The sequence below is a fragment of the Mus caroli genome, unplaced genomic scaffold (assembly GCF_978045245.1).
Source record: "Mus caroli unplaced genomic scaffold, Mus_caroli_1 scaffold_10, whole genome shotgun sequence".
Taxonomy (NCBI): domain Eukaryota; kingdom Metazoa; phylum Chordata; class Mammalia; order Rodentia; family Muridae; genus Mus; species Mus caroli.
The window spans coordinates 43,709,927-43,737,428 of NW_028227265.1; the positions used below are offsets into that span (position 1 = coordinate 43,709,927).

Genomic DNA, 27,502 nt, shown 5'->3' on the forward strand with positions numbered 1-27,502 from the left:
AGTCTTCAACATTAAATAAGATCACAATAAGCAATGAATTATTAAAAGACCTTCATTTGCAACATTTACTAACCATAAATAAAAATATTTATAATCAAAATGATATTAGACATACTTCTGAATGAGAGCATAGAGTTTGTATATGTATCGTAAAAATGTCACTGTGACATAAATTTATCTTTTTCAGAAATGATACATTTAAATGGAGAAACAGTTTTTATTTCAGTTCAACTTCTTTCTGGTAGGCCCCATATCCCAAAGATTCTACAAACTCCCAATAGTACCAGGGACTAGTGATTGTTTAAGCCTGTAACACATGGGCCTTTGGAGAGCACTAAAGATCCTAACTGTATCACTAGGTAATGAATGCTAGTCAATTTTTCCCCATCCAGTGACAATTACGTTTAAAATATTAGCTATATAAAGGGAATATGACATTAATTAATTTCTCCATTTTCTGCTTAGTTTTTTTCTGGATGACCCATGTGTGGGTGAGAGTGGAGCACAGAAGTCATCTACTATACCTGTGTGAGTGTCACTATGTGATGTTAGCTGTAGTAGTAATTCTTATGTGAACCTACATGCTCTTTTGTTTGGTGCATAAATGTTTGAGTATGTAGTATCCTTTCCTATCTCTTCTGATTAGTTTTCTCAGATATTGAAATACCTATAGCCTGCTTGCTTCTTGGGTCTGTTTGCTTGGAATACAATTTTGCATCCTTTCACTCTGACGTGCTTTGTATCCTTGACAGTCAGGTATGTTTCTTGAATGCAGCAAAGGATATATACTGTTTTCTAATCCAATTTGTTAGTGTGTGTTTTTTATTGGGAAATTGAGACCATTAATATTGATAATGAGTTATCAATAAGCAGCATTTAATGATTCCTATTATTTTCTTGTGATGGTGTGGGTTTTGCTCCCCCCTTTTAATCTGCTGCTCCGAGATTACTTATTCCTTGTTTATTTTGGGTACAGTTGACCTTTTCAGACTGAAGTCTTCCTTCTAATGTGCTCTGTATAACTTGGCTGGTAGGTAGATACCGCTTACAGTTGGTTTTATCATGAAATGTTTTTCTTTCTCCCTCTATTATGTTTGATAGTTTTGCAGTGTAGTCTGGCACCTGTAGACTTTGAATTTGAAGAACATCTGTCCAGACCCTGCTTACTTTCAGTGTCTCCATTGAGAAGTCTGGTGTTACTCTAATGAGTCTGCCTTTATATGTTACTTGGTCTTTTCCCTTCCAGTCTTCAGTATTCTTTCTTTACTCTGTATGTTTAGTGTTTTTATGATGATGTATCATGTAGCTTTTGTGGTTCTCTCAATTCAGAGTTCTCTATACTTCTTGTACCTTCATGAGTGAATACCCTTTTATGGGTCATGAATTTATTTTTCTATGACTTTCTTGAAAATATTTTCTGTGCCTTTGACCTGGGTTTCTTCTCCTTCCTCTATTCCTATTATTTAAGTATTTGATCTTTTCTGAGTGTCCCCAGTTTCTTAGATGTTTTATACTTGGATGTTATTAGATTTCACGGTTTCTTTGACTGAAATATACATTTCTTCTATCTTGTCTTCAACATCTGAGATTCCCTCTTCCATACCTTGAACTGCATTGAGGAGACTTATCACCAAGGTTTGCATTTGACTTCCTAAAATTTTCATTCCAGTCTTATTTCCATTTGGATTTTCTTTATTTCATCCTATTTTATAATCATATCTATTTTTATTATTTCACTCACTGTTTATATTTTCAGGCATTATTAAGGATTTTTTTTCATATCCTCTCTAAGGCCCTTGCAGTATTCTTAATTGCTGTCTTAACGTCCTTGTCTTGTGCTTCAGCTATGTGACCTTTTTCAGGGCCTGCTGTAGGAGAGTTCCTGGGTTCTGGGGGAGACAATTGTCTTGGCTGCTGTTTATGGTTTTGCACTGGTGTCTATGCATCTGGGCTTAGGAAATTAAGGTGATTCTAGGTGTTGATATCTGGCCACATTTTGTTGGGTTGTTCTGTCCCTTGGTTTCGGTTGCCCTCTCTGAATTTTAGGAAAGTGTGGTCCCTGAGGGTTTCCTAGTAGTGAGCACTTCAGCAGGTCAGTGGGTAGCAGAAAATAGAGATGGGCTAGGAGAAACGGCTGAGAGGGGATATGGAAAGAGCTAAGGACATCCTGTCTACACAAAGAGTCAGGGTCCCCAAAGAGCTGGGGTATAGTCGAAGAAGTAGGTTAAAAAAGACACAGAAAAATGTGGAGAGATGGATATGAAGGGGGGATTCTGGGACATTACCAAGAGTTCAAATCTCCAGTGAATGGAGCTGAGGTGGGAGGAGGGACACCTGCAAGCAGGATTGAGGATGACAATGGAAAGATTTTAATAGAGGACAGGAAGATAGTGAGAAATGCCTACTTGTGTGCCACCAAGGTATGTTCACTGGGTCCAAGGTAAAAGGTCTTTATAGGTATTAGGGACCGAGGCACAAAGGAATTGGGGTGGACATAAAAAGAGAACTGAAATTGTCCACAAGAAGAAGAAAACTAGTGTCATACCAAAGTTCTCCTGATAAAACTTAAAAGATTTAAAAGTTAGGAATTGTAAGATCTCTCAGCAAATGAAAACACTTGCCTGCAAGCCTGATGTAATATGAATTTAATCTGTGGATCTATGCGTTGGAAGGAAAGAACAGAGTCCTGCAAGGAGTCCTCTGATCTCCATACTCTTGCCATTTCAGACATATGTGTGTTCAAACACATGTACATGCACACATAATAATTAAATTATTAAAGTTTAAGAAGGTAGAAATACCAGTACTCTGATTTAAAAATTATACAATATACACATATCAAATTATTATACTATACTTCATTAAATATATAAATTAAGAATATTTTAAAGGAAGGTATTAAAATATAAATTAGTGTATACATCTAAAATTATAGAACTAGAATACTAAACTAGGAGCTTATCAAGTTCAAATACATTATACTTACTCAAAACTACATTTTGACTTAAATTTTCTCATGTCCATTCTAAGCATACCATAGCATACATATTTTAAACTGTAAGAGTGTTTTGTTTTTACTTTTATATAATATAAAACTAAAAGAATGTGATTTTGTCAGAGGGGACAGAAGACACCAGGCGAGCATGTTCCTCTGAATCAAACGAATAAGAAGCATATGGCGCACTGCAGCAAGCACAAGGCCTGCATAAACCTATAGCAGACCCTCTGCGCTAATGTACAGAAGAGGACACTCTGCTGGGCCTCCTAACTGTGAAAACGACTGAGCCTCTGACTCAGCCTGCCTGCACCTGGGATTCAAGCTATCATGTCCAACATCAATGTGAAAGGTTTTGCTTCATCTTACTATATTTTATTTTGGTATATTTGGTTGTTATTTCTCAGAAGCCTGTTCTTGTCTAATAAGAGACAAAAATGGAGTGGATCTGGAGGGGATGGTAGGTGAGGAGGAACTAGGAGAGTAGAGGGAAGGGAAACTATAATCAGGATACATTGTATGAGAAAAGAATCTATTTTTAATAAAAGGATAAAAAGAGAATGTGACTCTGATGAACATTAAGCTTATTAAAATATGCATTAAAATTCAATTATAGCAGTTTCATGGGGACAAAAACTGAAAATAAAAGCAGAAGTCTAGACAATGGATATTTTAAGTATACAATGTAAGGCACTATGAATGAAACTGGGCTATTTCTGTGCTTCACATATGAACAGAAATCAGCCTTTTACTCATTAGTTGTCCATGCTTCTCTAAGTAACTCTAGACCCGACGTCTCTGTAAGTAACTCCAATAAAATCACTAGGTCATCAAGTTGTAGGCTGGTGGAACTATTTCTTTGCTCCATCATTGTTTCTGCCGAGGGTAATGTATTATATTATTGTTGCTGTTGTTATGATTTATTATATTGCTCTAAAAAAAGTGAGCCAATGTTAAGCAGAGATGGAGGCTGTGAAGAGACATTTTGAGTCTAGATCCTAAGCACACAGGTTAAGAGAGGTTAGGACACTCACGCAAATAAATAAATAAATAAATAAATAAATAAATAAATAAATAAATAAAAAATACATACCCAAACCCAAGAACTGTATGATTTTGGTGGTTCTAAAGCTATATTACCTCAACAAACCCTCACTGTTTACTGCTCAGACACGTTAACTTACAGGGTTAAAAACTTAAACTTTAACTTTTAAACAACATTAAAGAAAGTTGTAAGGAGGGTCTATGAGGGGCATTGTTTAGACTTAGGAATGAGAGAAGAAGGCTAGAAACTCGTCATCAACCACCATGAGGAAGCATCATTTGTTTGCTTTGACAAGATGTCTTTGGGAAAATCTATTTTGTCTCCATGGTCAATTTGGGCTTAATCACTGGTAGCTACGGGTTTTGGCTTTATCAACCAAAAATGCAGATCATACTCAGGATGAAACAAAGATGAAGAGCCTTGTCTCTTCCAATTTTAATTCCCATGTCACTATAATTTCCCTGTTTATCTTGGCTCAGATACAGATCAGGTAAATTTAGGCCAGAAATTGTGGTCAACAGGAGTTGGAGGAACCAACAAAAGCAATGAAAAGTGGTCAGAAAAAGAGCCCGTCCTACCAACAGCAGTAGGGCTGTGCCCAACAAAGAAGGAGAATGCAGATGATGACATATTAATCCCAGACTAAGTTTGAGATTAGGAATGGGAGGATGCTTCTTTGAGGCATCAAAATCATCACTCCAAATTATAAGACACTGACGAGATGAGGCCATCAGGAAAGACTTCAAACAAATATGGATCACAGACAGACTTTTGATTCTCAAAGTGCAGGCCATGAAACTATATTCTAAAAAGAACAGCCCCCCATTTTGCTATGAGACCAGTGTGCTCCCAAGAATCTGGAACTGTCCATGGAAACAAGCTGGGAAAGAAAAAAGGCTGAAGCTCTGTGCCAGAAGGGAATTTGTCTCCTAGAAAGATAGTCATATAGTGCTGGTGACTGGTCTCAGGACCTTGTAGAGAGAACGGAGCCACTGGTGACAGGCTTGTCTAGAAGTGCATGGGCAAGCACACCTCTATCCATCTACATACACTTAAACCTTGGTCATGACCCAGAACATGGGGCAGGTGGCATGAGATCTCTTTGCTCCTCTTCCCAATGTGGCCACATTAAATAAATTCTTTCCTGCTTTTACAGTTAATCTGGCTGTTTAACTTTCAGGACAGGTGGCCAAGCCTGTCTGTTTAGTATACCCAGAATACAAGCTCTGCTCTAGTGATGCCGGTAATATTAGCAAAGGCTTTGCCTGGGACTTGCTAGTACTGCAGAATCTTGGGTCTTACCCAGGACCTGCTGAATCATAATCTATATTTTAAGAATACTCAGTCCTCTACAGGGGTAGTATTCCTATCTTACAAAAAAAAAATCACAGAAGAAGGGAGAAGGAAGGAGAAAGAATGTAAACAGCCAAGGGGCCAACAGCAAAGTAGACTTGTTTTTCCTCAGGGAGATCTAGCTGTGAACCAAGCAAAAAGCTTACATACCAAGATTGACATGCCTTGATGAAAGTGTACTAAAGTTTAAAAGAACATTGCAGACTCATGCTAAGAGATCGGGTTCTATGGCCTTACCAAACCAACTCTACACAACCACCACCTTTTCTGTCTTGTAAGCCTTAAAAGTACCCCCAACCAAGGCTCTAAAACCCTAGTCAGTATTCTTCCCTGAGTCCCCTGACAGTCAAGCACGGAGTGTCATATTTTAAGGCAGAAAGAGTCTAAGCCCTTTGCTTTATGGAATAAATCCACATGTTACTCAAGAATGTAGAGCTAATGAAGGGGAACACCAATACCAAAACCAAGATCTCCAGGTTCACTTTTTTTTTTTTTTTTTTTTTTGGGTTTTTCGAGACAGGGTTTCTCTGTGTAGCCCTGGCTGTCCTGGCACTCACTTTGTAGACCAGGCTGGCCTCGAACTCAGAAATCCGCCTGCCTCTGCCTCCCGAGTGCTGGGACTAAAGGCGTGTGCCACCACGCCCGGCTCAGGTTCACTTTTTGAGTTTGATGTATTTTTTGTAAGTTTGTTTATTGTTTTAGACTCTTTATCCTGAACAAAAACATTATTCTAGCTATCAATATACTCAGAGCATCATGCTTATCAATATTAAACACTCTCGACAGAAAACAAACACAATTTGAATTTTGGTTAAAAAGCTGAAAAGGCAGATTTAGCTGACAGGACCTTGATATAGCTATCTCTTGAGAGGCTATGCCAGTGCGTGGCAAATACAGAAGTGGATGCTCACAGTCATCCATTGAATGGAACACAGGGCCCCTGTTGAAGGAGCTAGAGAAAGTAACCAAGGAGCTAAAAGGGTCTGCAACCCTATAGGAGTATCAACAATATGAACTAATCAGTACCCCCTAGAACTGTGTCTCTATTTGCATATGTAGTAGAGGATGGCCTAGTCAGCCATCAATGGGAGGAGAGGTCCTTGGTCTTGCAAAGATCATATGCCCCCAAACAGGGGAATGCCAGGGCCAGGAAGCAGGAGTGGGTAGGTTGGGGAGCAGGGCAGAGGGTGGGGAGGGGAGGGTATAGGGGACTTTCGGGGATAGTATTTGAAATGTAAATGAAGAAAATATCTAATAAAAAAAAAGACTCAAACTATAAAACACAAAATAATAAAAAAATATTTCTTATAAAAAAAAAGCTGAAAAGGCAAAGAATAATGTAACAATAGTACCACTGTCAGTGCTTTAGGGGCAAAGACATGGCTACTGTGACCATCGGTAGCCTAGGGAGCTCACTCCCTCTTCAGTGACCTTTACTAAGGCAAAACTGTTCACTGTGGAAAAGATGTCAGGACAAGCCAGTAGGACGCAGAGTTGGAACTTATTAATGATCTTTACATAGACCTTAAGCATGGAAGTTAACTGAAAGAGAAATAGGTTAAAGCACAGTCAAGTGTAGACTTGGACTTATACAAGACAGGTCATTCATACATGTTTTTACAATGAGCCCACGTAGAATTCTGGTGGCTAACTCCTGCTTCTTCTTCTTTTTTTTTTTTTTTTGTTTTTTTAATTGCTCAAAGAGTGTATTTTAAAGGCAAACTTTAAAGATTAAAAGGTTCTGAGGGTGTTGCCAGAACTGATGGATGAGAGAGCCGGGTCAAGATCCATCAGTCTGGGCAGAGGAGTCACATATAGCTTTAGCAATCTGAGAAGAGTGTTACAGCTAAAAGGTCACAAGTCATTCTGGTTCTACGTGCACACAGATGGCTTTCAAAATCTGAGATCACTGCTAAACCTTAAAGGTCATAAGTCAGTCTGGCCCTGAGCAAACATGGAGAGGTCTAGAAAGACAGTTTCCGTGGGCAGTTTTCCTCTCTGAGGTGTTTGAACATTCTTGGTTCTGTGACTCCTTCAACAGGACACTTAAGCTGGACTCCAGGCCTCCTTTTTTGTCCCATGTCCCTTGATTTTCCATTATTTTTATCCAGCCTCATTGCAATTAGTATCATACTAAAGATAAATAACATTAGTTGAGCATTTACCATAAGTAAAATATTGTATTAAGAGCTTTGTAATTTTGATTTCATTTAATCCTTTTATAATCCTAATAAGTAGATACTATTATTTCCATTTTAGAGACTGACAGTGAAGGTTTGGGGAATTTTTCAAAGTCCTACTGCTAGCAGGTGGAACAGCTACAACTTAAACATTGGAACATGGCTTATTTCTCTGTTTTCAGTAAAAGATAAATGAAGATGAATAAAGCCATCATTTCTGTCTTCTGAAAGTGTCCTATTTGTAATTATAAAAATAATCAAATCATAATGTAAGAAACTTTTTTTTTCTGTTAAAGACTAGCCTTTCAATCTTTCACACACCTTGCATAACCCTCACCTGCATGCCTGCTGCATAGCCCTGGGCACTTCTGACATGTCACTCTCAAACCTTTCCCCTTCATGCCAGTATACATGAACAGAGACACAGTGACAGCTGCATCAGAATAAAACCTGAGGACACTTCCCATCCCAGTGAGCCTGCTCCTTGGGTTTGAATGAAAGAGCTTCACTTACCAAAAACAAAAACAAAAACATACAATAAAACAAAACCAAACAAATAAACAACAACAACAACAAACCCAACAGCTTGCTAGGTTACTTTTGTTCTGTGACTGTGTTTCTTGTAACACTAGAAATTTTCTTTCTAACGCCAGCCAGTAATATAAAGCCTGCTCTTACAATTATCCTCAAGGTTGTAAAGTATTTTCTCAACCACTTCTGATCTTACAAGTTGTTTTTGCTCCCATTTTACTTGATGGGCCTCACCTTTACTGAGCTTTTAATTCATGTTATTTCTATTTCAGAAAAATTAAGGAACAACATACAAAAATAAGAGCTGCCTTTCAGAAGTTAAATATAAAAGGATTCTAAAGTCAGATTTGAAGACATCTAACATGAACACACCCACGGAGAGCAGTGGCTCTTCTCCACTTAGCATTTACTTAGCATTGTGTCTGAGGCTTTTCCAGAACCAGAGCTCATGTTTCAGGATGAGGTGAGATGCACCTGTGTAGATCACAACTTAGGGTGCTAATTTTCCCCACTTCCCTGAAGAGTATCATTTCATTTCCTTCACTAACAGACTCCTTATATTAAAATGTCATGTCCAAATTCCTTGTTATTTTACGGAAAGTCTGCACTAAGCCTATCAAATAGTTCTGGTCTCTTTATGAAACAAAAATGGTACTAGTGACTTAGGTTTTGACAACAATGTTCATAACTAATCTAAGGATTCTTGCACTTTCCCTTTTAGGGAAGCAAAACAAAACACACATGATTGTTTAACATTTTAAGCAAGGGATAAAAGTCATGACAGCCATACAGTTTGGCCTCGGAGGTGTTATCAATATATTTACTTTTTATTTTTCTATCATCGGGAGGGCATTTGTGTGTATGATATATGTGTTCAAGTGGGTTGGTAGGTGAGTTTTAATGACTGCACATGCATATGTACCAGCACATGTGTGGGAGGCCAGAGATGGATAGTGTAGACGGATACTGTCTCTATCAACTACTCTCTGTCAGGTTTCAGACAGGGTTGCTCACTGAACACGGACTTCGTGGATTCGGCTACGATGGCTAGCAGTGAGCTCCACGGTTCCCGGTGTCTCCTACTGATCAGCACTGGTGTCACAGGGACACAGCACTGACTTCAGCTTTGATGTGGGTACTAGGGATCTTTGTAAATCACACACTTTATCCAGTGACACATCCCATAACCCCTATATATCTTTTTAAACCTGACTTTTGAACCTTTTTGAACATCACTAGTGGGAAGAATATACTTTTACTGAGGATACATTTTCCTACTCAAACCTAAAAAAAAACAAAAAACAAAAACTAAACTCAGCAAATAAAAACGTTACATGACTATGTATACATTATTGATACAAAATGTGTAAGGGCTCTATGCCCTAAGCCTAAAGGATTTCACAGCCTAGTAAACATGAAGCTCATTACCTAAAAACAATGTAATAACAACAAATACAACAGGATCATGGAAACAAGTCAAAACTGAAACCAGGGTGTGGAGAACGTTTTACCAAGACATATGGGAAGCAAACCATTGGAACAGAAGAAAAGATTATGGTGTGTACCGAACTTACAGAGGAAGGCAATTTAATGCACAGGAACCTCATGATAAAGGGGCAGAAGCCAGAGGAGAAAATACTGGGAATACACCTGGAAGTCTAAGACCTGAAAACACTAAGCATCAGGTTACAAGCTCACATTTTGTCCTTTAACTAATAGAGAGCCAGTGTGCTGAATGAGCCACATTTTGTAAAGAGAAAACTGTTGGCAGTAAAAGATGTCAAGAAAAACTGAGTCCTCAAAATAAACGCCCATTTTTGATCAAAATAATCTTGCATTAAGATAATGACATCATAGAAGCAAAGGAAAGGGAAAAGCTTAAAAAATACTTAAAAAGTAAAGAGAAGGAGGAGGAGGAGAGGAAGAGGAAAAGGAAGAGGAAGGAGAGAAGAAGAAGAAGGAAGCGGAAGAGGAGAAGGAGGAGGAGGAGGAAGATGATGACGACTTACGGGATCATAGTTTCTAACAGCTTAGAGGGTAGATATCTGCCCAGCTCTAGTGCTGACTAAGGCTTATTATAAATACAAAGGTTGTGCCTTTTATCTGGGAACTGAATGATCAAAGGTGGGGTAGAAACCCTGATTGAGATTAAATAATTACTACAACACAGAATGGTTTGCTGAAAATATTCTAAGCTTTAAAAAACATTTTATTCTTTGAAATTATAGAGACTAACCTCACATTTGCTAGGAGTTTTTATAACTCTGCAGTCATTCAACACACAAGTATATTCAAAGCTGAATGTCTATTGAAAATTAGAATCAAGTAGATAACTAATGGGACTTCACTATATATTTTCATGAAAATAAAATTATGTAACCTGAAGAATTACAGAAAAATTAACAACAATAAAAAGATTTAAAATTCCCATAAAAGTCCACAAAGCAAAAACATTTATCCTCACAAGTATTTAAACTAGAAAAATAAGTTCAAAGTTTAAATATCCCTATATTAATAATGTTTAACATGAAACATCTTTGAACCACTTAAAAGCAATTTAACACAAATAAAAAGTAAAAGCCTTAACATGTAAAAATGCACTTAAACGAGCTATGTTTCAGGGGAGTCAGATTTGAACTTAAAAATTGGAAAAGCAGAAACAACTGATAATCTTTTATCAATACTTAGCAGAATACCAAAAAAAAATTATGCTTAAGTAAGATTTTAAAATTTCAAAGTAAGATACAGTTTAAAGCGCTGCAAGATAAAGCATCAATGTTCAGGTTTAAGAGAAATGTCAGCCTACAGGCATGCGTGTATTTCCTGTAGTCACCAAGCCTTGTGATTCGCAGCAGATTTTCTCTAGATCCTAAGCTTTCTCTGGATGAAGCATAACAAAATCTATAGCGCTGGACTGCTGAGCCCAACTGGGTTACTTAGTGTTCTTAGAGTCGCGCATTACTTTTTGTTTAAGAAGGAACGAAACAGGGCTGGAGGTGGCTCACCATAAGAGGCTAGACTCACAGTCAACAAAGCAAGAAGGAAGAAGACAAGCAAATCACCTACATTAAGACGACAAGACCAGTTATATACCTGTCAGGCAAAAGGCTACTACTTGGAATATGGCAAATTTTCTATTCTAAAAAATATCAATAAACATATCAAAACATTTGAAATTAACAATTGCATTAAATTTAGAATCTCTTATCTTAATTTAAAAAATGTTATTGTGCACGTATGCATATGTGTGCAGACATAAGTGCCACAGCAAATGTGTGGAGATCAGAAGACAACTCCGCAAAGTCAGGTCTCTCCTTCCACCCTTAAATGGTTCTGAGGATGGAGTTCAGGTCTCTAGCTTGTGCAGCAAGACCCACTGAGCTATTCTGGAGACTCCTTAACTATTAAAGTGTCAAAACTGCCATTTAGTTATTCAGATGAAAATACGTGTACAAAACAGTCACACAGCAGAGAAAATTTAGACTTAAATCAGCTATTAAAACGTCCGACTTGAATTACAGAAAACGGTAAATTGGCCTAAAAGCTGAAACCCTAATTTTAAAACACCCTCTAGAAGGAAATTAGAAACATCAACCTAGGTTCACGCTTTTTGATGGTCTGGTGAGCTACAACTACAACCATCAGTGTTCTCGCCTAAGACATCTGCGCTGTCAGTTCTGAATGACGGAGTACAAGTGTAGCAAGCAGAAGTAAAAGAACATCAGATAGGAGCAGATAGGAGCAGGGAAGAGCAGAATATCCTCAAGGAGTTTACGATATCCAGGCAGGACCCAATGGCTGCCCTAGTCACTGCTCTACTGTTGTGAAGGGATAGCAGGACCAAGCCAACTTTTTTTTATTGGTTATTTTATTTATTTACATTTCAAATGTTATCCACCCTCCAAAAGCCCCCTAGCTCCTCCTCCCTCCCCCGCTGCCTCTATGAGGGTGCTCCTGCACCAGCCCACCCACTCCTGCCTCAGCGCCTCAGTGTTCCCCTATCCTGGGTCATCAAGCCTCCACAGGACAAAGGGGCTCCCCTCCCAGGGATACCAGATAAGGCAATCTTCTGCTACATTTCCAGCTGGAGCCATGGGTACCCGCTGTGTACTCTTTGGTTGGTGGTTTGGTTCTGGGGACGGACTGGAGGGGGTCTGGTTGGTTGATATTGTTGTTCTTACTATAAGATTGCAAACCCCTTCAGCTACTACAGTCCTTGCCCTAATTTTTCCATTGGGGTTCCCCATGCTCAGTCTAACATTTTATAAAAGAAAACATTTGACTGGGGCTGCCTTGCAGCTTCAGAGGTTTAACTCATTATCATAGCAAGGAGCAAGGCTGCACACAGACACAGATAGTGCTACAGAAGAATCTGAGAATTCTACATCCTGATCAGCAGGGAACAGGGAAGAGAGCCTAAGCCTGGCATGGGCTTTTAAAACCTCAAAGCCCAACCCCCAGTGACACACTTCCTTCAAGGCCACACATCCTAATCCTTCTAACCCTTTCAAACAGTGACACTCCCTAGTGACTATGCAGATATATAAACCTATGGGAAACATTCTTATTCAAACTGCTACAGAGACAAAAATATCAAATGAAGGTCTTAACAAGCATGCAGCAGAAATCAACTGTGGAAGTTAAGACACTGAGCCAGAGGTTCCCATGGAACTTTTTCTCCACAGATGAGGGGAAGCTCCCTTTTCCACCACAGGCATGTTTATACTGTGAGAACTAAGGCAGCCAGGTCAGACCAAAGACTAACTGTAGGCGCGGCGGTCGTTACACTGTTGGAGGGCAGCACAGGACATCCTAACTGTACGCAGGCCCTTGGCTTCTAGAACCTGCCGGCAGCCCATCTCCTCATGTCAGGCACTGCTTGGCTATAGCTATTCAGGACTCAGCCCACCTGCCTACCCGAAGCAGTGCCCACCGCCCAGAGCCAGAGGGATGGTGGTAGTCACCAAGCAGGTGCCAGACAGCCGTCACTCAGACGGTGCCATGTCCAGCTCCGAAGCCGAAGCCAACTTCCTGGAGCTAGCCACTCCTACGGCTACGCAAGCAGGGCACGGACTGCCCCTGCTGCCCCAGGAGGAAAAGGACACACCTGAATGGGCCAGACCAATTCTCACCCAGGTGCCATTAAGCAGCGAACAATCTCCATTACCACTTGGGGTAATTTCATTTGCTAGATGGACTGAGTCAGTGGTAGAGGATTTGGGACCAAGAAAGCAGTGTAAGCAAGGACATACAGGAGATAAATTCAGGAAAATTGGAGAAGGGCAATGTTTCCTGAGTTCGTCCTCCTTAACATTGGAGGGGTTCACTTTACCACGTGATAGTCTACTCTGCAGCACTATGAAGATATATGCTGGCTGTCATGTTCAGAGGGCGGCATTACATCCCTACAGACTCTGAGGGTCGGTACTTCATCGACAGAGACGGCACACACTTTGGAGATGTACTGAACTTCCTGCGTTCAGGGGACCTGCCACCCCAGGAGCATGTGCGAGCTGTGCACAAAGAGGTCCAGTACCATGCCATTGGACCCCTCCTGGAGCAGCTGGAGAACATGCAGCCACCGAAGGGTGAGAAGGTGCGCCAGACCTTCCTGGGGCTCATGCCCATTACAAGGACCATTTGGAGCGGACAGTGGCAATTGCCCAGCTTCGTACAGTACAGCGGAAGGTCCGCTTTGCCAAGCTGAAAGTCTATGTCTTCAAGGAACAGATGCCCGTCACCCTCATGAGTGCCTATTCCTTAATGCCCTCTGCCCCTCCGCTTTGAGCGGACAGTGATGGACAGCTTTTTGAGCACCACTATTAAGTGGACATGCCTTTTGGGCCCTGGGAGTTGTGGCTCATGTGTACGACCTCTTACACTGCCTGGTCACTGACCTCTCAGCCCAGGGCCTCACGGTGGGCCACCAGTGTATCAGGGTGTGTGACAAGCACCTTGTCAACCACTACTACTGCAAGTGCCCCATCTATGAGCTCAAAATCACGTGGTGGTGAGTTGTCCTGGGACGCAAGAGTCCCACAAAGGAGGATGTCCATCCTCTTGGGTGGGTCTGGGAGTCATCCCCACAGGGGCTGCTGACTGTCCCAGAAGCTGCTGAAGTGAGGACAGAGCACTGAGGCTCAGATTCAGAGAGGCCCGGGAGCTTGCTGTAGTCTCCGTGGTCCGTGGATCTTGCTTTCACCTGGTCTTCTCTTCAAGGCCTGGCAGTCTTCACCGGAAGCCAAAGATCTAGCAAGGATGTCACTGGGAGTCCAGAGAGCTTTTGATACCTTCTTGATGCCCAGCAGGAAAGCTCCTGCCCATCCCTGATGGAGATACCATACTGCCTCAGCTGTTCCAACCTTCCCATGGTCAGTGTGTCAGGCGGGATAAGGAGTGAGCTAGGGGATTTACCCAAAAGCACCTGCCCTGTATCCCTGGCCAAAGAAAGCAAACGTCTCCTCCAAGTGAGCTCCTTGCTCTTCCAATGACTTTCAGTACTTGTCTTAGAATGCAGAAAGATATACCCCGTGCTCCCAGAACATGCTTGTCACCATCTCTTGGAGATTAACCACAGGTGCCAAAGCCATGTATCAAGTTGGGCCTTGCCCAACGTTTACAGCCCTGCCCTGGAGATTTGGCTCCTCCCTTCTTTGCATGGTTACCCTCTCACAGGGCTGGAATATTAAGTTCTAAAGGTTCTTTCTGAAGATTCCCCAAGGCAGGCAGACAAGGAGCCTGGATCCTCTTGGTATGTAGGATCTCTCTCAGATGCCAACAACACAGGGTCTTGCTGCTGAGTCTTGTGTGGGGAGCCAGAGTGGTGAACCTCTCTGGAAGGGATGCTCTCTTTCTCTGATAGTTTTTATTTAGGGTAGAGGAGACTTGCTCTGCAGTCAGGGGCAACTAAGACAAGGTAAAGCATGTACCCCCTAAAGAGAGAGCTGTATAGCATTCCTCTGAGAGCACTGCATGTCCAGGTGCACTATGGGTTCTAAGTAGTCATGCGTGTCCTTGACCATCTTGGATAATATTTTTATGAACCTTTTTTTAATGTAAGGAATTGTTAAGGGCAACATTGCCAAGCTCAGTCCTGTAGAATCAGAGTGGTGCAGTCAGACAGGTGGAGGCTAAAGGCATCCATGTGCTTCTGATAAATAGAAGGCCTGGGCCTTCTGGCCCTGAGCTGAACACCTCTGTGCAGCTGGAGGGCACTGTCTTTCCTGGCTCTTGTGGAAACACGCAGTTTTGAACTTGTGTCTCACTCGGAGTGTAACAAAGCTAGACACTGAGGTCCATGAGGGGATGAGGGCCAGTCATCTTCCAGGACACCTGCTCTCTCTCTCTGTTCTCCTCATCAAACAATCTCATCTTCTGAGTGCTGATGCCACTGCTCAGCACTGTGGCTCTGGCCTTGTTTCAGCAAAGATGCTCCTTATTTCAACCGATTTTATTTTTATTTTTATCTTTCAACAGGGTCACCCAGGCTGGCCTCATGTTAGCTGTAGTGCTAAGGGTGACCTTATACTCTTGACCTTCCTGATTCTGCCTCCGAGGCTCTGAGGGACACAGGCAAGTCCCGCCTCACCTAGCACTTGTGTTCATTGTCTGGAGAGCTAGTGAAGTACACAGTTCAGAATGAAGTCCATGTGGGTAGAAAGCAGACAGTTAAGCCCGGGGCACTTAGTAATCAAGCCTGGGACTCTTTTCTTCCTGTCCTGGAATAACTGCAATGCTTGAAAACTTAAGAGTCCACAAACCGGGCCCAGAATGCTTGCTTAAGGCTACAAGATGCTGGGTAAAGATGTTGTCTTTGTGACATGCTAGAGACACTGGTTTTCTGTCACCTTTTTTATTCTCGGGATGATAAGGTTTCTGCCATTGTGGCAAGAAAACACTCTAGGCTACAGCAGCAGGCAGAGGTGCAACACATCATAGCCATCTCAGAAATCCCTTTTTTTTTTTTTAATAGTTGGCTTGATATTTATGGTATTAGGGGGCAAACCATGTACTGAATCTTCTTGTGTGGGGTTTTACTTTTTTAATAACAAAATTCTTTGCATTTTTAAGCCAGCAACTTGTACACCATCTTGTAGCACAGAAACTTTTCTTTGGACTACAAAATATACAAAATATATTTATTGTAATTCTAATTCTCCCTTGACTAGTAAAATAGAAATATGAAATAAAGCAATATATATATTGGGGAAAAAATGATACTTCTTGGAAACTGTTTACATTCTTGTTACAGTGTTTTTAATCTTGGGCTATTATTAAGTTCTTCTCTTTCCCTACTAAGGAGCTAGTCTATTCCCTGGCAGAGGGGTCTTGGAGGACACTTTGAGACAAGCATGCTTGTATCTGAAATGGGGAAGGAAGAGAAGCAACATCATTTGCCAAGCCAGCCTCTCTTTTTTTTTTTTTGTTTTGGTTTTTTGAGACAGGGTTTCTCTGTATAGCCCTGGCTGTCCTGGAACTCACTCTGTAGACCAGGCTGGCCTCGAACTCAGAAATCCGCCTGCCTCTGACTCCCGGGTGCTGGGTTTAAAGGCGTGCACCACCACGCCCGGCACCAAGTCAGCTTCTTAACATAAAGAAACCATGGCAATTTACCAATGGAATGTACAATCATTTATTTAGAACCAATATAACTTATGTTATAACTGCCAGAAAAATTGTATCAAAATTCATATAAAGTTCTTCAGTGATTCAAATGCTAGAAGAAAGCATAAAGAAATATAGTAAGAACAGTAACCATTGGGAGGAATATGTTTTCAATATATACCAAGAACGTAAAATGTGGATGATAAAGGTCAACTTCCTAGTATAGTCTCTACTCTAACTTGAGTGATAAATCTTGATATATAATACAAATAACAGTATGTTTATCTCTACAACCAAGCTCTGTGTATTTGCAAAATTCATTCCTGAGCTAAAATTTGAATTGTTAAAGGCGGACTAGAAGTATTGTATGAAAAAAAGAGGGCTACAAATGTTGTATAGAGTTACTAATAACAGGAGGAAAAGCTTTTACTAAATTAAAAAAAATGATCTATATTTTTGAAAGATTAAAATGGCATTATAAAATATTAAAATGAGGAGGCTTTTAAGTATACCCTTATTAAGATACTGTAGTTTTTTAAAGTGACAAGATTTAGTTGGCACTGCTATTCATCTGAAAAAGCAGGAAAAAAGACACTCACATTCCTGCAGTGCCCACTTGTCTGCCTTGAGTGCTAGATCTTGCTATTTGTAGAAGTAGGTATTCAGTCTCCAAAGCCTGCCAAACTGCCCACAGACTCTACTGTGGCCTTGAGAAGCATCTAGACCACTCATAAGGAGCACATTAGCCTCTTCAGTTACTAAAAAGAAACTAGGAAGTGCCCTCACCCCTACCCAAAGGACCAGATCAACTGGAGAGTCTTTCCTGGGAAGCTTGGCTATGGAGATACACAATCTCACACAGCCCTTACATAGTGATAGGGTCTTAACTGGGGTCCCTCAAACTATGACAGAAACACTTTGTCATTCCTACTAGCCTGCCACATATTGCTATTGTGGCCTGACCCCTACCTTAGAAACTGACAGAAATCCTGCCCGCACTGCCACCTCAGATGAGCCTTTCTTACCTGGTCCTTCTCAGTATCTGACATGATTACGAAACTGATGAGATAAGCACTAAAAGACTCCCAGGAACCCCCTTCACCTAAAAGAGCTACATCTTAGCTAGCAGGCAATCCCAATGCCCAAAAGGGACATTGCCAACTTTGATTATACCTGAAGAATCCACATACATTCCAACTAGGATCTAAACCTAGTGTAACTGATACCTAATATACTACCTAAGGGATTAAAAAGAGAAATGTCTCTTCTACTGCATAAGTCACTTGTAAAATTGCAAGAAGAGGCCACTGCAAAAACCCACGAATGTGAAGCCAGAGTTGCCGTGGAGGCCCTTGGATATTGTAGATGTCAATAAGTCAGAGAGACAGAAAAATGTGGGTATATAAGGAGGAAAGAAACCTCTCAAGCTGGGGTCTGGTTGAAGACTCTCACCAGCAGCAATATGGGAATTGATCCATCATGATTAGCAACTGTATAAGCTTTTACCTTTCTAACCAATAAATGTATCCTTTTCTTATAATGTCACTACAAAGTCTATTTACACGGGAAGGACATGTAATGAACCCTTTTAGCATCTTTAGTAGCTTCCTGATTCACCCCACCAAGTTAAGGTTCTACCTCTGTAGCTAGATTTTGTCACTGTGATAGAAGACGCAGTCACCTACGGAGCAAGAGCTTCATTTGAGGCTATGCTTCGTGATTCACACTGGGCACTTTGTAGGTATTTTCTTGATTAATGATTGGTGTAGGAGGCCCAGCGCACTGTGGACAGTGACATCCTTGAGCAGGTAGGTGATCCTGGGTTCTATAAGAAAGCAGGCAAAGCAAGCCATGGGGAGCAAACCAGTAAGCCCCACTCTTCTACTTCTTCTAGTTCAGTTCCTATGTCCGGATTTCTGCCCTGCTTGACCTCTCTCAGTGACATGCAAGATGAAATAAACCCTTTGCTCCCCACATTGCACTCACCCCCCACGACAGCAGTAGGAGGCAAACTAAGATACCATCTAAGACATTTTGAGCCGTCTTGTAGTCTTACTCACCAGGAGAGAAAAGGAGAATATACGTTGATCAGAAACTTTTGGACACATGACTTGAGACCTATCAAAATTGAATACAAGGCCAAATGCCAAGGTAATTAATTCCAACTCTCCCTTGAGAAGTCAGCCCTATACTTGGATAAACTTTACTTTGTGACTTTTTCATGATGAACTCCTACCTACACTTTGATATGTCTTTCTTTCTGAAACATTTCCTTCTCTATGAAACATTTCCTTGAGGAGCCTGTGCCTACAACTGAGGTGAGTCTTTGTGACCCTCCCTTGACAAGCCCACCCCCACATTCAGATATGTCTTACTTTCTGCCTCTGCACCACCCCTACCCCAAAGCCCATGTCCATGCCCTTGGGTATGTCTTCTTCCCTTCCTAGAGCCCCTCCCACTTCTCTTACCTTCATGCTTAAACTCTATATTAAATTGCCTGTAAAAAATCTTCAACTATCGCTTTAAACTACCAAGGCCTGAAGTTCTTTCCTTTATCAATGCCATAAATTTTAGTTTAGTCTGACTTAAAAATCCCTAATAGAATAAGGAAACTCCTAAATTTTTGAGATTGACACCATGGAACAGTGTTTATGTCCCCAATCCAGGACTGTAAGAACTCCCCAGAGAGAAGCTGAGGGAATGGAGAGAAGCCTGCCTAGGAGAGGGGTTATGAGTGTTATATAGAATAGAATAGGAAGGGTGAGACTAACAAACCACTAGGAGTACAAATGATTCTAACACAAAACAGAGATACTAGATCTGCGGCTGCAGAATTTGGTGATTCCCTCCTTCGGGGATGCTTCACTCAGATTATTAATATAAACATACATTAAAAAATGCAAAACATTGCAAAAACAATGTCCATGGAAATATGTAAATGTGTAAAGCACATAATTTCCAGCACAAATGCTGGATCTAAATGAATAAATTATAGATGTAAATTTACTGTGATATTATTCTAACAAATAAAAGGTCATGCACTTCTTTATAGCCTTGTAAATTTTGGTAAGATGAGCCTATCAAAATGCAAATATTCAAAGTAATAGTGAAGAAATTACTGTAAAATAGATAATACTTAAATTTGTTTGTTTGTTTTTACTTTGCTTCTTGATGTATTTGATTTTTTAAAAAAGTTTCTGGTCTGCTACCTTCAAATACTGAGTAATGTAAAAGCTACTTCCTTAGCATTCTATGTACCCTGAAATAATGAGTAAATTTAGTCATTGAAAGGTTTCACTCTTTAGTAGGAAAGCCAAGATAGCCAACAGAAACTATTGCTTAAAAATTAAGACAAACAAAAGAATCCTCAATGAGCAACGGACAAAAGAGCCAGGGTCAGTGAGCCTGTTCAGAGGACAAGGGCACTTGCTGTGCTCAGTCCCAGAAACCCACAGGAAGGAGAAGGGAGATTCCACATAGTTGTTGTGACCTCCATAGGAACATTGGGGCCAGCACAACCCCACCTCCAACACATCACACATACATATACTGAAGAGGGCTGAAGAGGGTGGTTCAACAGTTAGTGCATACTGCTCTTGCAGATGACCCAAATTTTGGTCAAGCACAACCCCACCTCCAACACATCACACACACATATAAACACCCTGGGCTGAAGAGGGTGGTTCAACAGTTAGTGCATACTGCTCTTGCAGATGACCCAAATTTGATGTAAAAATTTCCCTCCACTCTAACTGGCTCTTCCATCCTTACAGCCTTTTCAGCTGGCACTGTATAAGCAGCCCGGGGAAGAACCCAGTAAGGCAGCCTCTTTACCTGTTCCTACCTCCCTGCCCTCCTCCAGGCTCCCATCTCTAGGCTCTGACTCAGTAGGCTAAATACAAAAGCAAAAGACACAACCATGTTACACCAGAAGTATGTCTCATCAGAAAAACAAAAGCAACACATATGTGCATTCACACACACACACACACACGACAATATGCTTCTCATAAAAGTTACCAATATCATAGTATTGGTCCCCAAAGAGGACAAGTAAGACAAGATCAAACACAAAGAATTAAAAGAACAATTAGAAGCAGTTCAAAGAATTGAAAGAGGTTACTAACATCTGAACAAATTAAGAGAGAGCAAGAGAAAACTGATTGAAATCCAAGAAAATACAAATAGGTAAGATGAAATAAGAAAGACAATTAAGGAGATGAAATCTGAATTCAGCAGATAACAGAATTGCTGAAGAAAACCCGAAAAAATGAAAAAATTTCAAACTGTCAAAAAGTTCAGTGGAAAGCATCATGGACAGAATGAAGGGAGACAGAACACAAGGACTAAAGGATTAGGAAGAGGACTCAATCATTCTTTCATGGGAAATGATCAGTTGTTAAATGCAGAAGTGGGGAAGCATGCTCTGGGATACCATCAAAGAACTGAATCTACAAATTTGGGCACAGAAGGAAAAAAACTGGAAGGCAAAGGCATAGAAAACATTTTCAATAACATCACAGAGGAAGGCTTCCTAACTCTTGACAAAGAGATGCCTTAAAAACACAAGAGACTCACAGAGAAATAACAGGAACAGAAAAGAGATTCCCCATGACATGCAATAGTTAAGACACTAAAAACACAAAATGAAGAAAGGATACTGAAGGCTACAAGACACAAGGGCCAGGAGACATGAAAAGGCAGGCCCACTAGAGGACAGCTGACTACCAATTATAACAGTTTAAAGCGAAAAAGATATATTTTAAGTTCTGAAAGATTACAGCTGCCAGCCTAGAATGCTATACTCAGCAAGGTTATCATTTATGAGTGACATAGCAATAAAACTTTCCATGATAAAAGCAAACTAAGAAGAATATATAACCACTAAGGCAGCTCTGGAGGGAAAAGAGGAAGGTGTAAATGAGACAAGAGAAGAATAAACACACCCAAGAGGCCACAAGGACAAATAAATATGAGGGCAGGTGATCAGAGGCTTAGGGAAAAACAACAAAAACAACAACATGACAGGAACACACATCTTTCAAAAACAACTGAATATTAACAGTGGTCTCAATTCCTCCCTGAGAAGACAGACTAATACACTGGATTAAGAAACAAGATCTATCATTTTTATGAATCCAAGTTAACATCTTACTTCCAATGATAGAGACAACCCTGGAGTAAAATGACAGAAGAAGTGTATTCTATGCAAATGAAATTTGGAATACAAAGTAATCCTTCACAAATATAGGAAAGGTGCAATAACATCCTTATATAACACAATCCCAGTGAATTAAGTTGATAATCCAAAGCTAGGGAAAATGCACAAAGCATACAAACATAGAGGTATTAAGTCACACAGTACTGAATGCTAAATCAGTCACTGCAGAAATTAAGCAATGAATTTTAAAATTTTCTTTTGTAAATGAAATAAACTTGAAAACAAGATATTTCAAAAATTATGCAACACAATAAGTACAGTTCTAATGCCTGCCTCAAAATATGAGAGCTCTCAAATAAATAACTTAATGATGTACTGTCAGGCCTTAGGAGGGAAAAATAACACGTCAAATCCAAAAGCAGTAGATAGAAATAATTAAGATCAGGGTAAAAATTAATGAAAGGAGCTGAGAGTGGTGGTGCAAGCCTCTGATCTCACCAGTTGAGGGGTAGAAGCAGGCAGATATCTGTGAATTCAAGGTCAGTATGTTCTACATAGTGACTTGCAGGACATCCAGGAATACATAGTAAGACTCTTTCTGGGGGAGGGGATGGGGAATCAATGAAAGAAAAAGCTGATTCTTTCAAAAGATGAAAAGACTGATAAACCCTTGTTTAACAGGAAGATAGAAAACAATCCAAATTAAGAAAATGGATAAAGATAGAGACATCATAACAAATGACAATAAAATTCATAAAACCATAAGAAAATACCTTAAATTTCTATATTCTTCCAAATCAGGTAATCTAAAAGAAATGAATAAATTCTATATACATATGAATCACCAAAGTTAAACCAAGATTGAAATAAACAATATAAACAGATCTACAACCAATGAGTTTGAAGCAACAAGGTATTTTTCAAAGGGGGTTGGTTGTGGGGAGGGTGGGGGGGGGGACAGAATCTGATTAACTCACTGCAGAATTTGCTCAGTCTTTCAAAGAACACTAATATTACTGAAACTATTTCACAAAATAACCTCTCAATAAAATACTTACAGACAGAGCTGGTTTAGCAGCTAAAGTACATTGATTATTCTTCCAGAGGACCTGGGTTCAATTCCCAGCATCCACATGATGGCTCATTACTATCTGTAATTCTATGTGCAGGGGATTCAACACCTTCTCTGACCTCTGACACAGAAAAGGCTTTCAAGGAAATCTAATATCTCTTCATGATAAAAGATGGGAAAAGGCTAGAGATGGAGAGAGCATATCCCAACAAAATTAAGGCTATATACTGCAAACTTACATCAAGCATCATAGTAAATAGAGAAAATAGAGAAAAACTCAAAGCATTCCTACTACCATAAGAGACAAGTGAAGGATGTCTACTATCTAAATACCATATAAACTTAAATTTAATATAGTGGTTGAAATCTACCTAGAATAATAAAGCAAGAAAAAGAAGAGGCAATCAAAGCCTTAGAAGTCCCCACAACTAAAGCTACTTGATTTTTCACTAAAAGCCAAATATATACGTTAGACAAAAACAGTGTCTTAAACAAATGATGGTTAGGAAACCTGGGCATGACCAGGTCGATGAATGAAACTAGACTCCTATATCTCACCCAGCACAAAATTAAATTCCAAATCTTTTAAAGACTTCAATATAAGACCTAATATCACAAAACTGCTAGATAAAAGACCACCAAATACATTTCAACATAGAGATAAGAGTTTGCAGAACAGCATAGGAAATAACACCAACAATGGTTCCATAGGGTCTCATGAAATTAAAAGGCTTTCTGTACAACCAAATAAACAGTTGGGTAAAGAGAATTAGCAACTAGAATGTATAAAAACTTAAAAACACTAAACTCCAAAAATAAAATATAGGCTAAGGAACCAAAACAAGAATAGAGATCTTAAAAGAAGAATTACAAATGTCTAAGAAACACTTTTAAAAGACATCAACAACCTTGGAAATCAGGAAATACAGAATGAAACAACTCTGAGATTCCATTCCACCCAGTTAGAATGGAGTGAAATTATGAATGACAAAAACCGGTGCTATCAATGTTAATAAAGGGAACTGTTCTAAATTGCTAATGGGGGTGTAAACTAAGAAAACCACTTTGGAAATAGGGCTTAAGGACTGTCAAAAACCTAAAAATAAACATACCATCTGGGCATGTACCCAGAGGAATTTATACCATATTACAGAGACATTTGCACATTCATGTACACTATAGCTCAATTTACAATACCTAAAAAATGGGCAAAAATCATTTTAAAAATTAACTGGAGAAGTCCATTTGACAGTTGCAGTTCCTAAGCACTAATGCCGGCTTTTGGTCAAATAGCTTGTAATTGTCATGAGAGGCCTCCACCCTTTGCCTTCCTGGGGTACAAGATACATTCAAAACACAATGGGCACAAGCTAACTTGAACTGAAATGGTACACACAGTTGGGTCCACCAAAGGGGACATAAAAGAAACAAAAATACCATGTAGTAACATTAACCTTGAAAACAACAAATATAAAATTGTCGGTTGACCCTTTTGGGGTCTATACACTTACCAGACCTTAGCAAAGCAGGTGAAGAGAAGGCTGCATCAGGTGAGTTGGCCATTTCAAACTGTTGATTCTTATCATAAGCGTGGCAGGCTAAACTACACCAATTTTAAAACTGTTTAGTGAAGGTTAGAAGCAATCAGCATTAGATTAATGTATGAGCAGTTATTAGCATGATGCAATGTGCAAAAGACAATTAAAGATCATTCTATAATTTTAGTTTGTCTTTTATGACTCGAGAATTTGATTTCCTTTATTTGGTAAATTAAGTTTGCATACAGGAAAAGAAAGAAACATAATATTCACTTACTAAGACACATTCAATTAATAGTATCCTTTATTGTTCTTTAAGTTGTTATGCTACTATGTAACAATGCTTAGAACTCCAAAGAGGAGCCTGCCCCAGAAACAGGTCAATTCATGTTTCAAACAAGGCTGTTTACACAGTCTCCTAAAAGTTGTAAACAGAATCAAGTTAACACTTTGTAATAAGCAGGAAGTAAATAATATGGCTTAAGGTTTAGTGTCTATATTTTTGGGAGTCAAAAATAGTAGAAACTGCAAACATAACTACTAAGATTTGCCTCAACTACTATCTTTTTTTTTTCCACTTCTAGCTGCACTTTACTCTTACGTAAACATACAGTAAAATTGGATAGTATCTACTATGGCTGAGACTGGGTTTAAGAAACTGCATTCAACAATAGTTAAGCAGAATTTACCCTATTAAGAAAAATACGGTTTTCAAAGCTTGCTGTTGTGCCATATATTTGAGTAAAATAAAGACTTGAAGAGAAAATAGACCTTATAGGATTACTATGTTGCAAAACTGTGTTGCAAAAATACATGTTGGGGGTTGGGAGGACGGTTAAAGACCCTGGCAGAAGACTATTCTCTTTGCCCAGAGCAACCTAATAGCACTTTTTCTATTCCGACAGCAACAGTGTTAGTAACCAACTCAAAATTTCTATATGACACAATAAAAGAAAATATAAGCAACAAATATCCCTACAACTGTTTCAAATAATTCTACTGACTCTGAACTTGAGTCAACTGCTTTCTGAAATTTTGTCTTACTTTTCATGTGTTTGTTCCATTACAACCCTAAATCCTAAGTAAATAAACACACAAAAATTTTAAGATTTCAAATGGAATGAAATTGGCAATACTTTAACAAATGCAGTACTTTTCTTTGCAGTAAAAATGCAGTACCTTTCTACAATCTTTCGTCAATCTTTGACAAGGGAAAGGTTCTTAGTTGAACATTTCTCGTTCCACCACCTCTCGTGTTTAAGGACACATTTTTTTTTCCCCCCAAGATTGTATCCAGTTTCAAAAGTGGCAGTTTCGCTGCTGGCTCACTGGAAAGTTATTAATCAGGAGTACTAACTTTTAAAACGCCAGTGTGACTTTGCAATTTGAACAAGTCAGTTCAGGACACTCGGACCGCTGGCCTTTTTGATCTCCGTGGTTGGGAACCACAACTGGAAGCTACAGGTGGTGGGACCACTTGGCTAGGGAAGGGGCCAATTCATTCTGAACCGTAACTGTACACTAACTTAACTTGTGGCACAAACCGTCTTCCTCAATTTCTGACACACAGAACTGGCTGCAGCTAAAAATTACTGAGGAAAGTGAAGGGGGCATATGAGACAAGAGTAGTCTCCAGCTCTTTAGGACCTCACTAAAAATGGAGGTCTACTTTTTGCAGAGCAAGAGAGTTCAGGTTCCAAAGAACTTGTCACTAGCTGACTTACTCGGGTAAGTTTCTGGAGAAGTCAGCTTACCACTAACTTTGGAGAGGAAATAACTTGGGGGAGAAAGACAGACGTTATCTAAATGAGGGAAGTGCAGGGGTTGGGGAATGGGGACCAAGAGGGACAAGAGCAGGGCAGCAAGAGAAACCTATTGGTTTCTGGAGTCAACTTAAGGACGCAAGTTGATCCCCAGGACAGATCCCACCTGCCTCCCTCCAGGGGACTTGCGGAGGAGCACCACCCCCTGTACCCAGGAGGGGGAAGGTTGTGGTCACAGGCAGTCAAACCTGAGCGCTTGGCCCGGGCTCGTCGTTCCAAGAGCTTCCAGCTTACTTCAGCCATGAGTCCCTCAGCCCCCGCCATCGCACAGTGCCCACCACCCCAGCTGCCAGTCAGCGAGGCCAGCCCGGCCCCGCCCCCTCGCGCGACACTGTCGGGAGGCACGACAGCCGGAAGTGAGCTCCCGGGCAGACGCCGCCCTAGCTCCTCGGCGTCTTGGTCGTCGGAGAATCAGCCCCAGGGCAGCGTGAGAGTGCGGCGAGGGGCTGCCCGTGAGGCCGCGCCCCGAGTCTTTTCTCGGTCGGCCGGTCGGTCGCACGGTGCTTTGCGGCTGCCGTCAAGCGCGGCGGAGGCCGGCCGGGCCGAAGGCGCCATGGCGGTGCTGGCCCCGCTGTTCTTGGGGCTCGCGCTGCTGAGCGTTGGGCCTGCCCCGGCGCGGGCTCTGCACAACGTCACGGCCGAGCTCTTTGGGGCTGAGGCCTGGGGCACCCTGGCGGCCTTCGGTGACCTCAACTCCGACAAACAGACGGACCTCTTCGTGCTGCGGGAAAGTCAGTGCTTGCCGGCCCTCCTCTGTCTGCCCCTCCCGGTGTACCCACGCCCCCTGATTCCTGTTACCCTCCCTCTTGCATTTCCCAGTCTTCTGGCTCTCCCTTTATCTTCAGCACCGGGACAGCTTTCCCCTGTTTTTATCAACCCTGGGTCCTAACCCAGTAACCCCGCGGCTTGACCATCAGCCCAACCCTTAAGAACACACCAACCTCCCTTCACCTAGAAACCTCTAGCCTTCATATGGCGAATGATCACCTGCCTGCCAAAGGTCTTCCAGATTTCTAAGAACCTTGGTTTCTGGTCTAAGCATTTGCTTTCCCGTCCTTATTCCAATCTTCCACCCCCATTGATGAGAAAAGATGCAAGCTGACAGTTTCTTGTGAGAGATGCTCTGCCTTCACCACGTACTAACTCTGACCTTTCTTTTGTTAAGATCTTTAAAGGCACTGTGCCTTCCTCAGGCACCAA

The 27,502-nt window shown here is 40.7% G+C and overlaps 2 protein-coding genes and 1 pseudogene across 7 annotated transcripts in view; 2 read left to right on the forward strand and 1 right to left on the reverse strand.

The window, feature by feature from the left end:
• The window catches only part of Phkb (phosphorylase kinase regulatory subunit beta), a 204,791-nt gene extending 178,172 nt beyond the window's left edge, over nt 1-26,619 (reverse strand). Inside the window, exons 1-2 of one of the 6 annotated variants that reach the window (XM_029480583.2) lie at nt 26,491-26,618; nt 24,453-24,539 (exon numbers count right to left, since the gene is read on the reverse strand). In XM_029480583.2, coding sequence (XP_029336443.1) covers nt 24,453-24,539; nt 26,491-26,566 — 163 coding nt within the window. In that variant the 5' untranslated portion in view covers nt 26,567-26,618. Of the gene's footprint in view, nt 1-24,452; nt 24,562-24,756; nt 24,898-26,490 lie in introns of those variants that run through there. The other 5 variants (XM_029480585.2, XM_029480584.2, XM_021169806.3 and 2 more) reach the window with 5 other exon arrangements.
• LOC110299876 (BTB/POZ domain-containing protein KCTD7-like) lies at nt 12,892-14,118 on the forward strand (annotated as a pseudogene).
• A 28-nt stretch (nt 26,620-26,647) lies between the features above and the next one.
• Itfg1 (integrin alpha FG-GAP repeat containing 1) overlaps nt 26,648-27,502 on the forward strand; it is a 129,324-nt gene continuing 128,469 nt past the window's right edge. Inside the window, exon 1 of the mRNA XM_021170171.3 lies at nt 26,648-27,033. Coding sequence (XP_021025830.1) covers nt 26,856-27,033 — 178 coding nt within the window. The 5' untranslated portion in view covers nt 26,648-26,855. The remainder of the gene's footprint in view (nt 27,034-27,502) is intronic.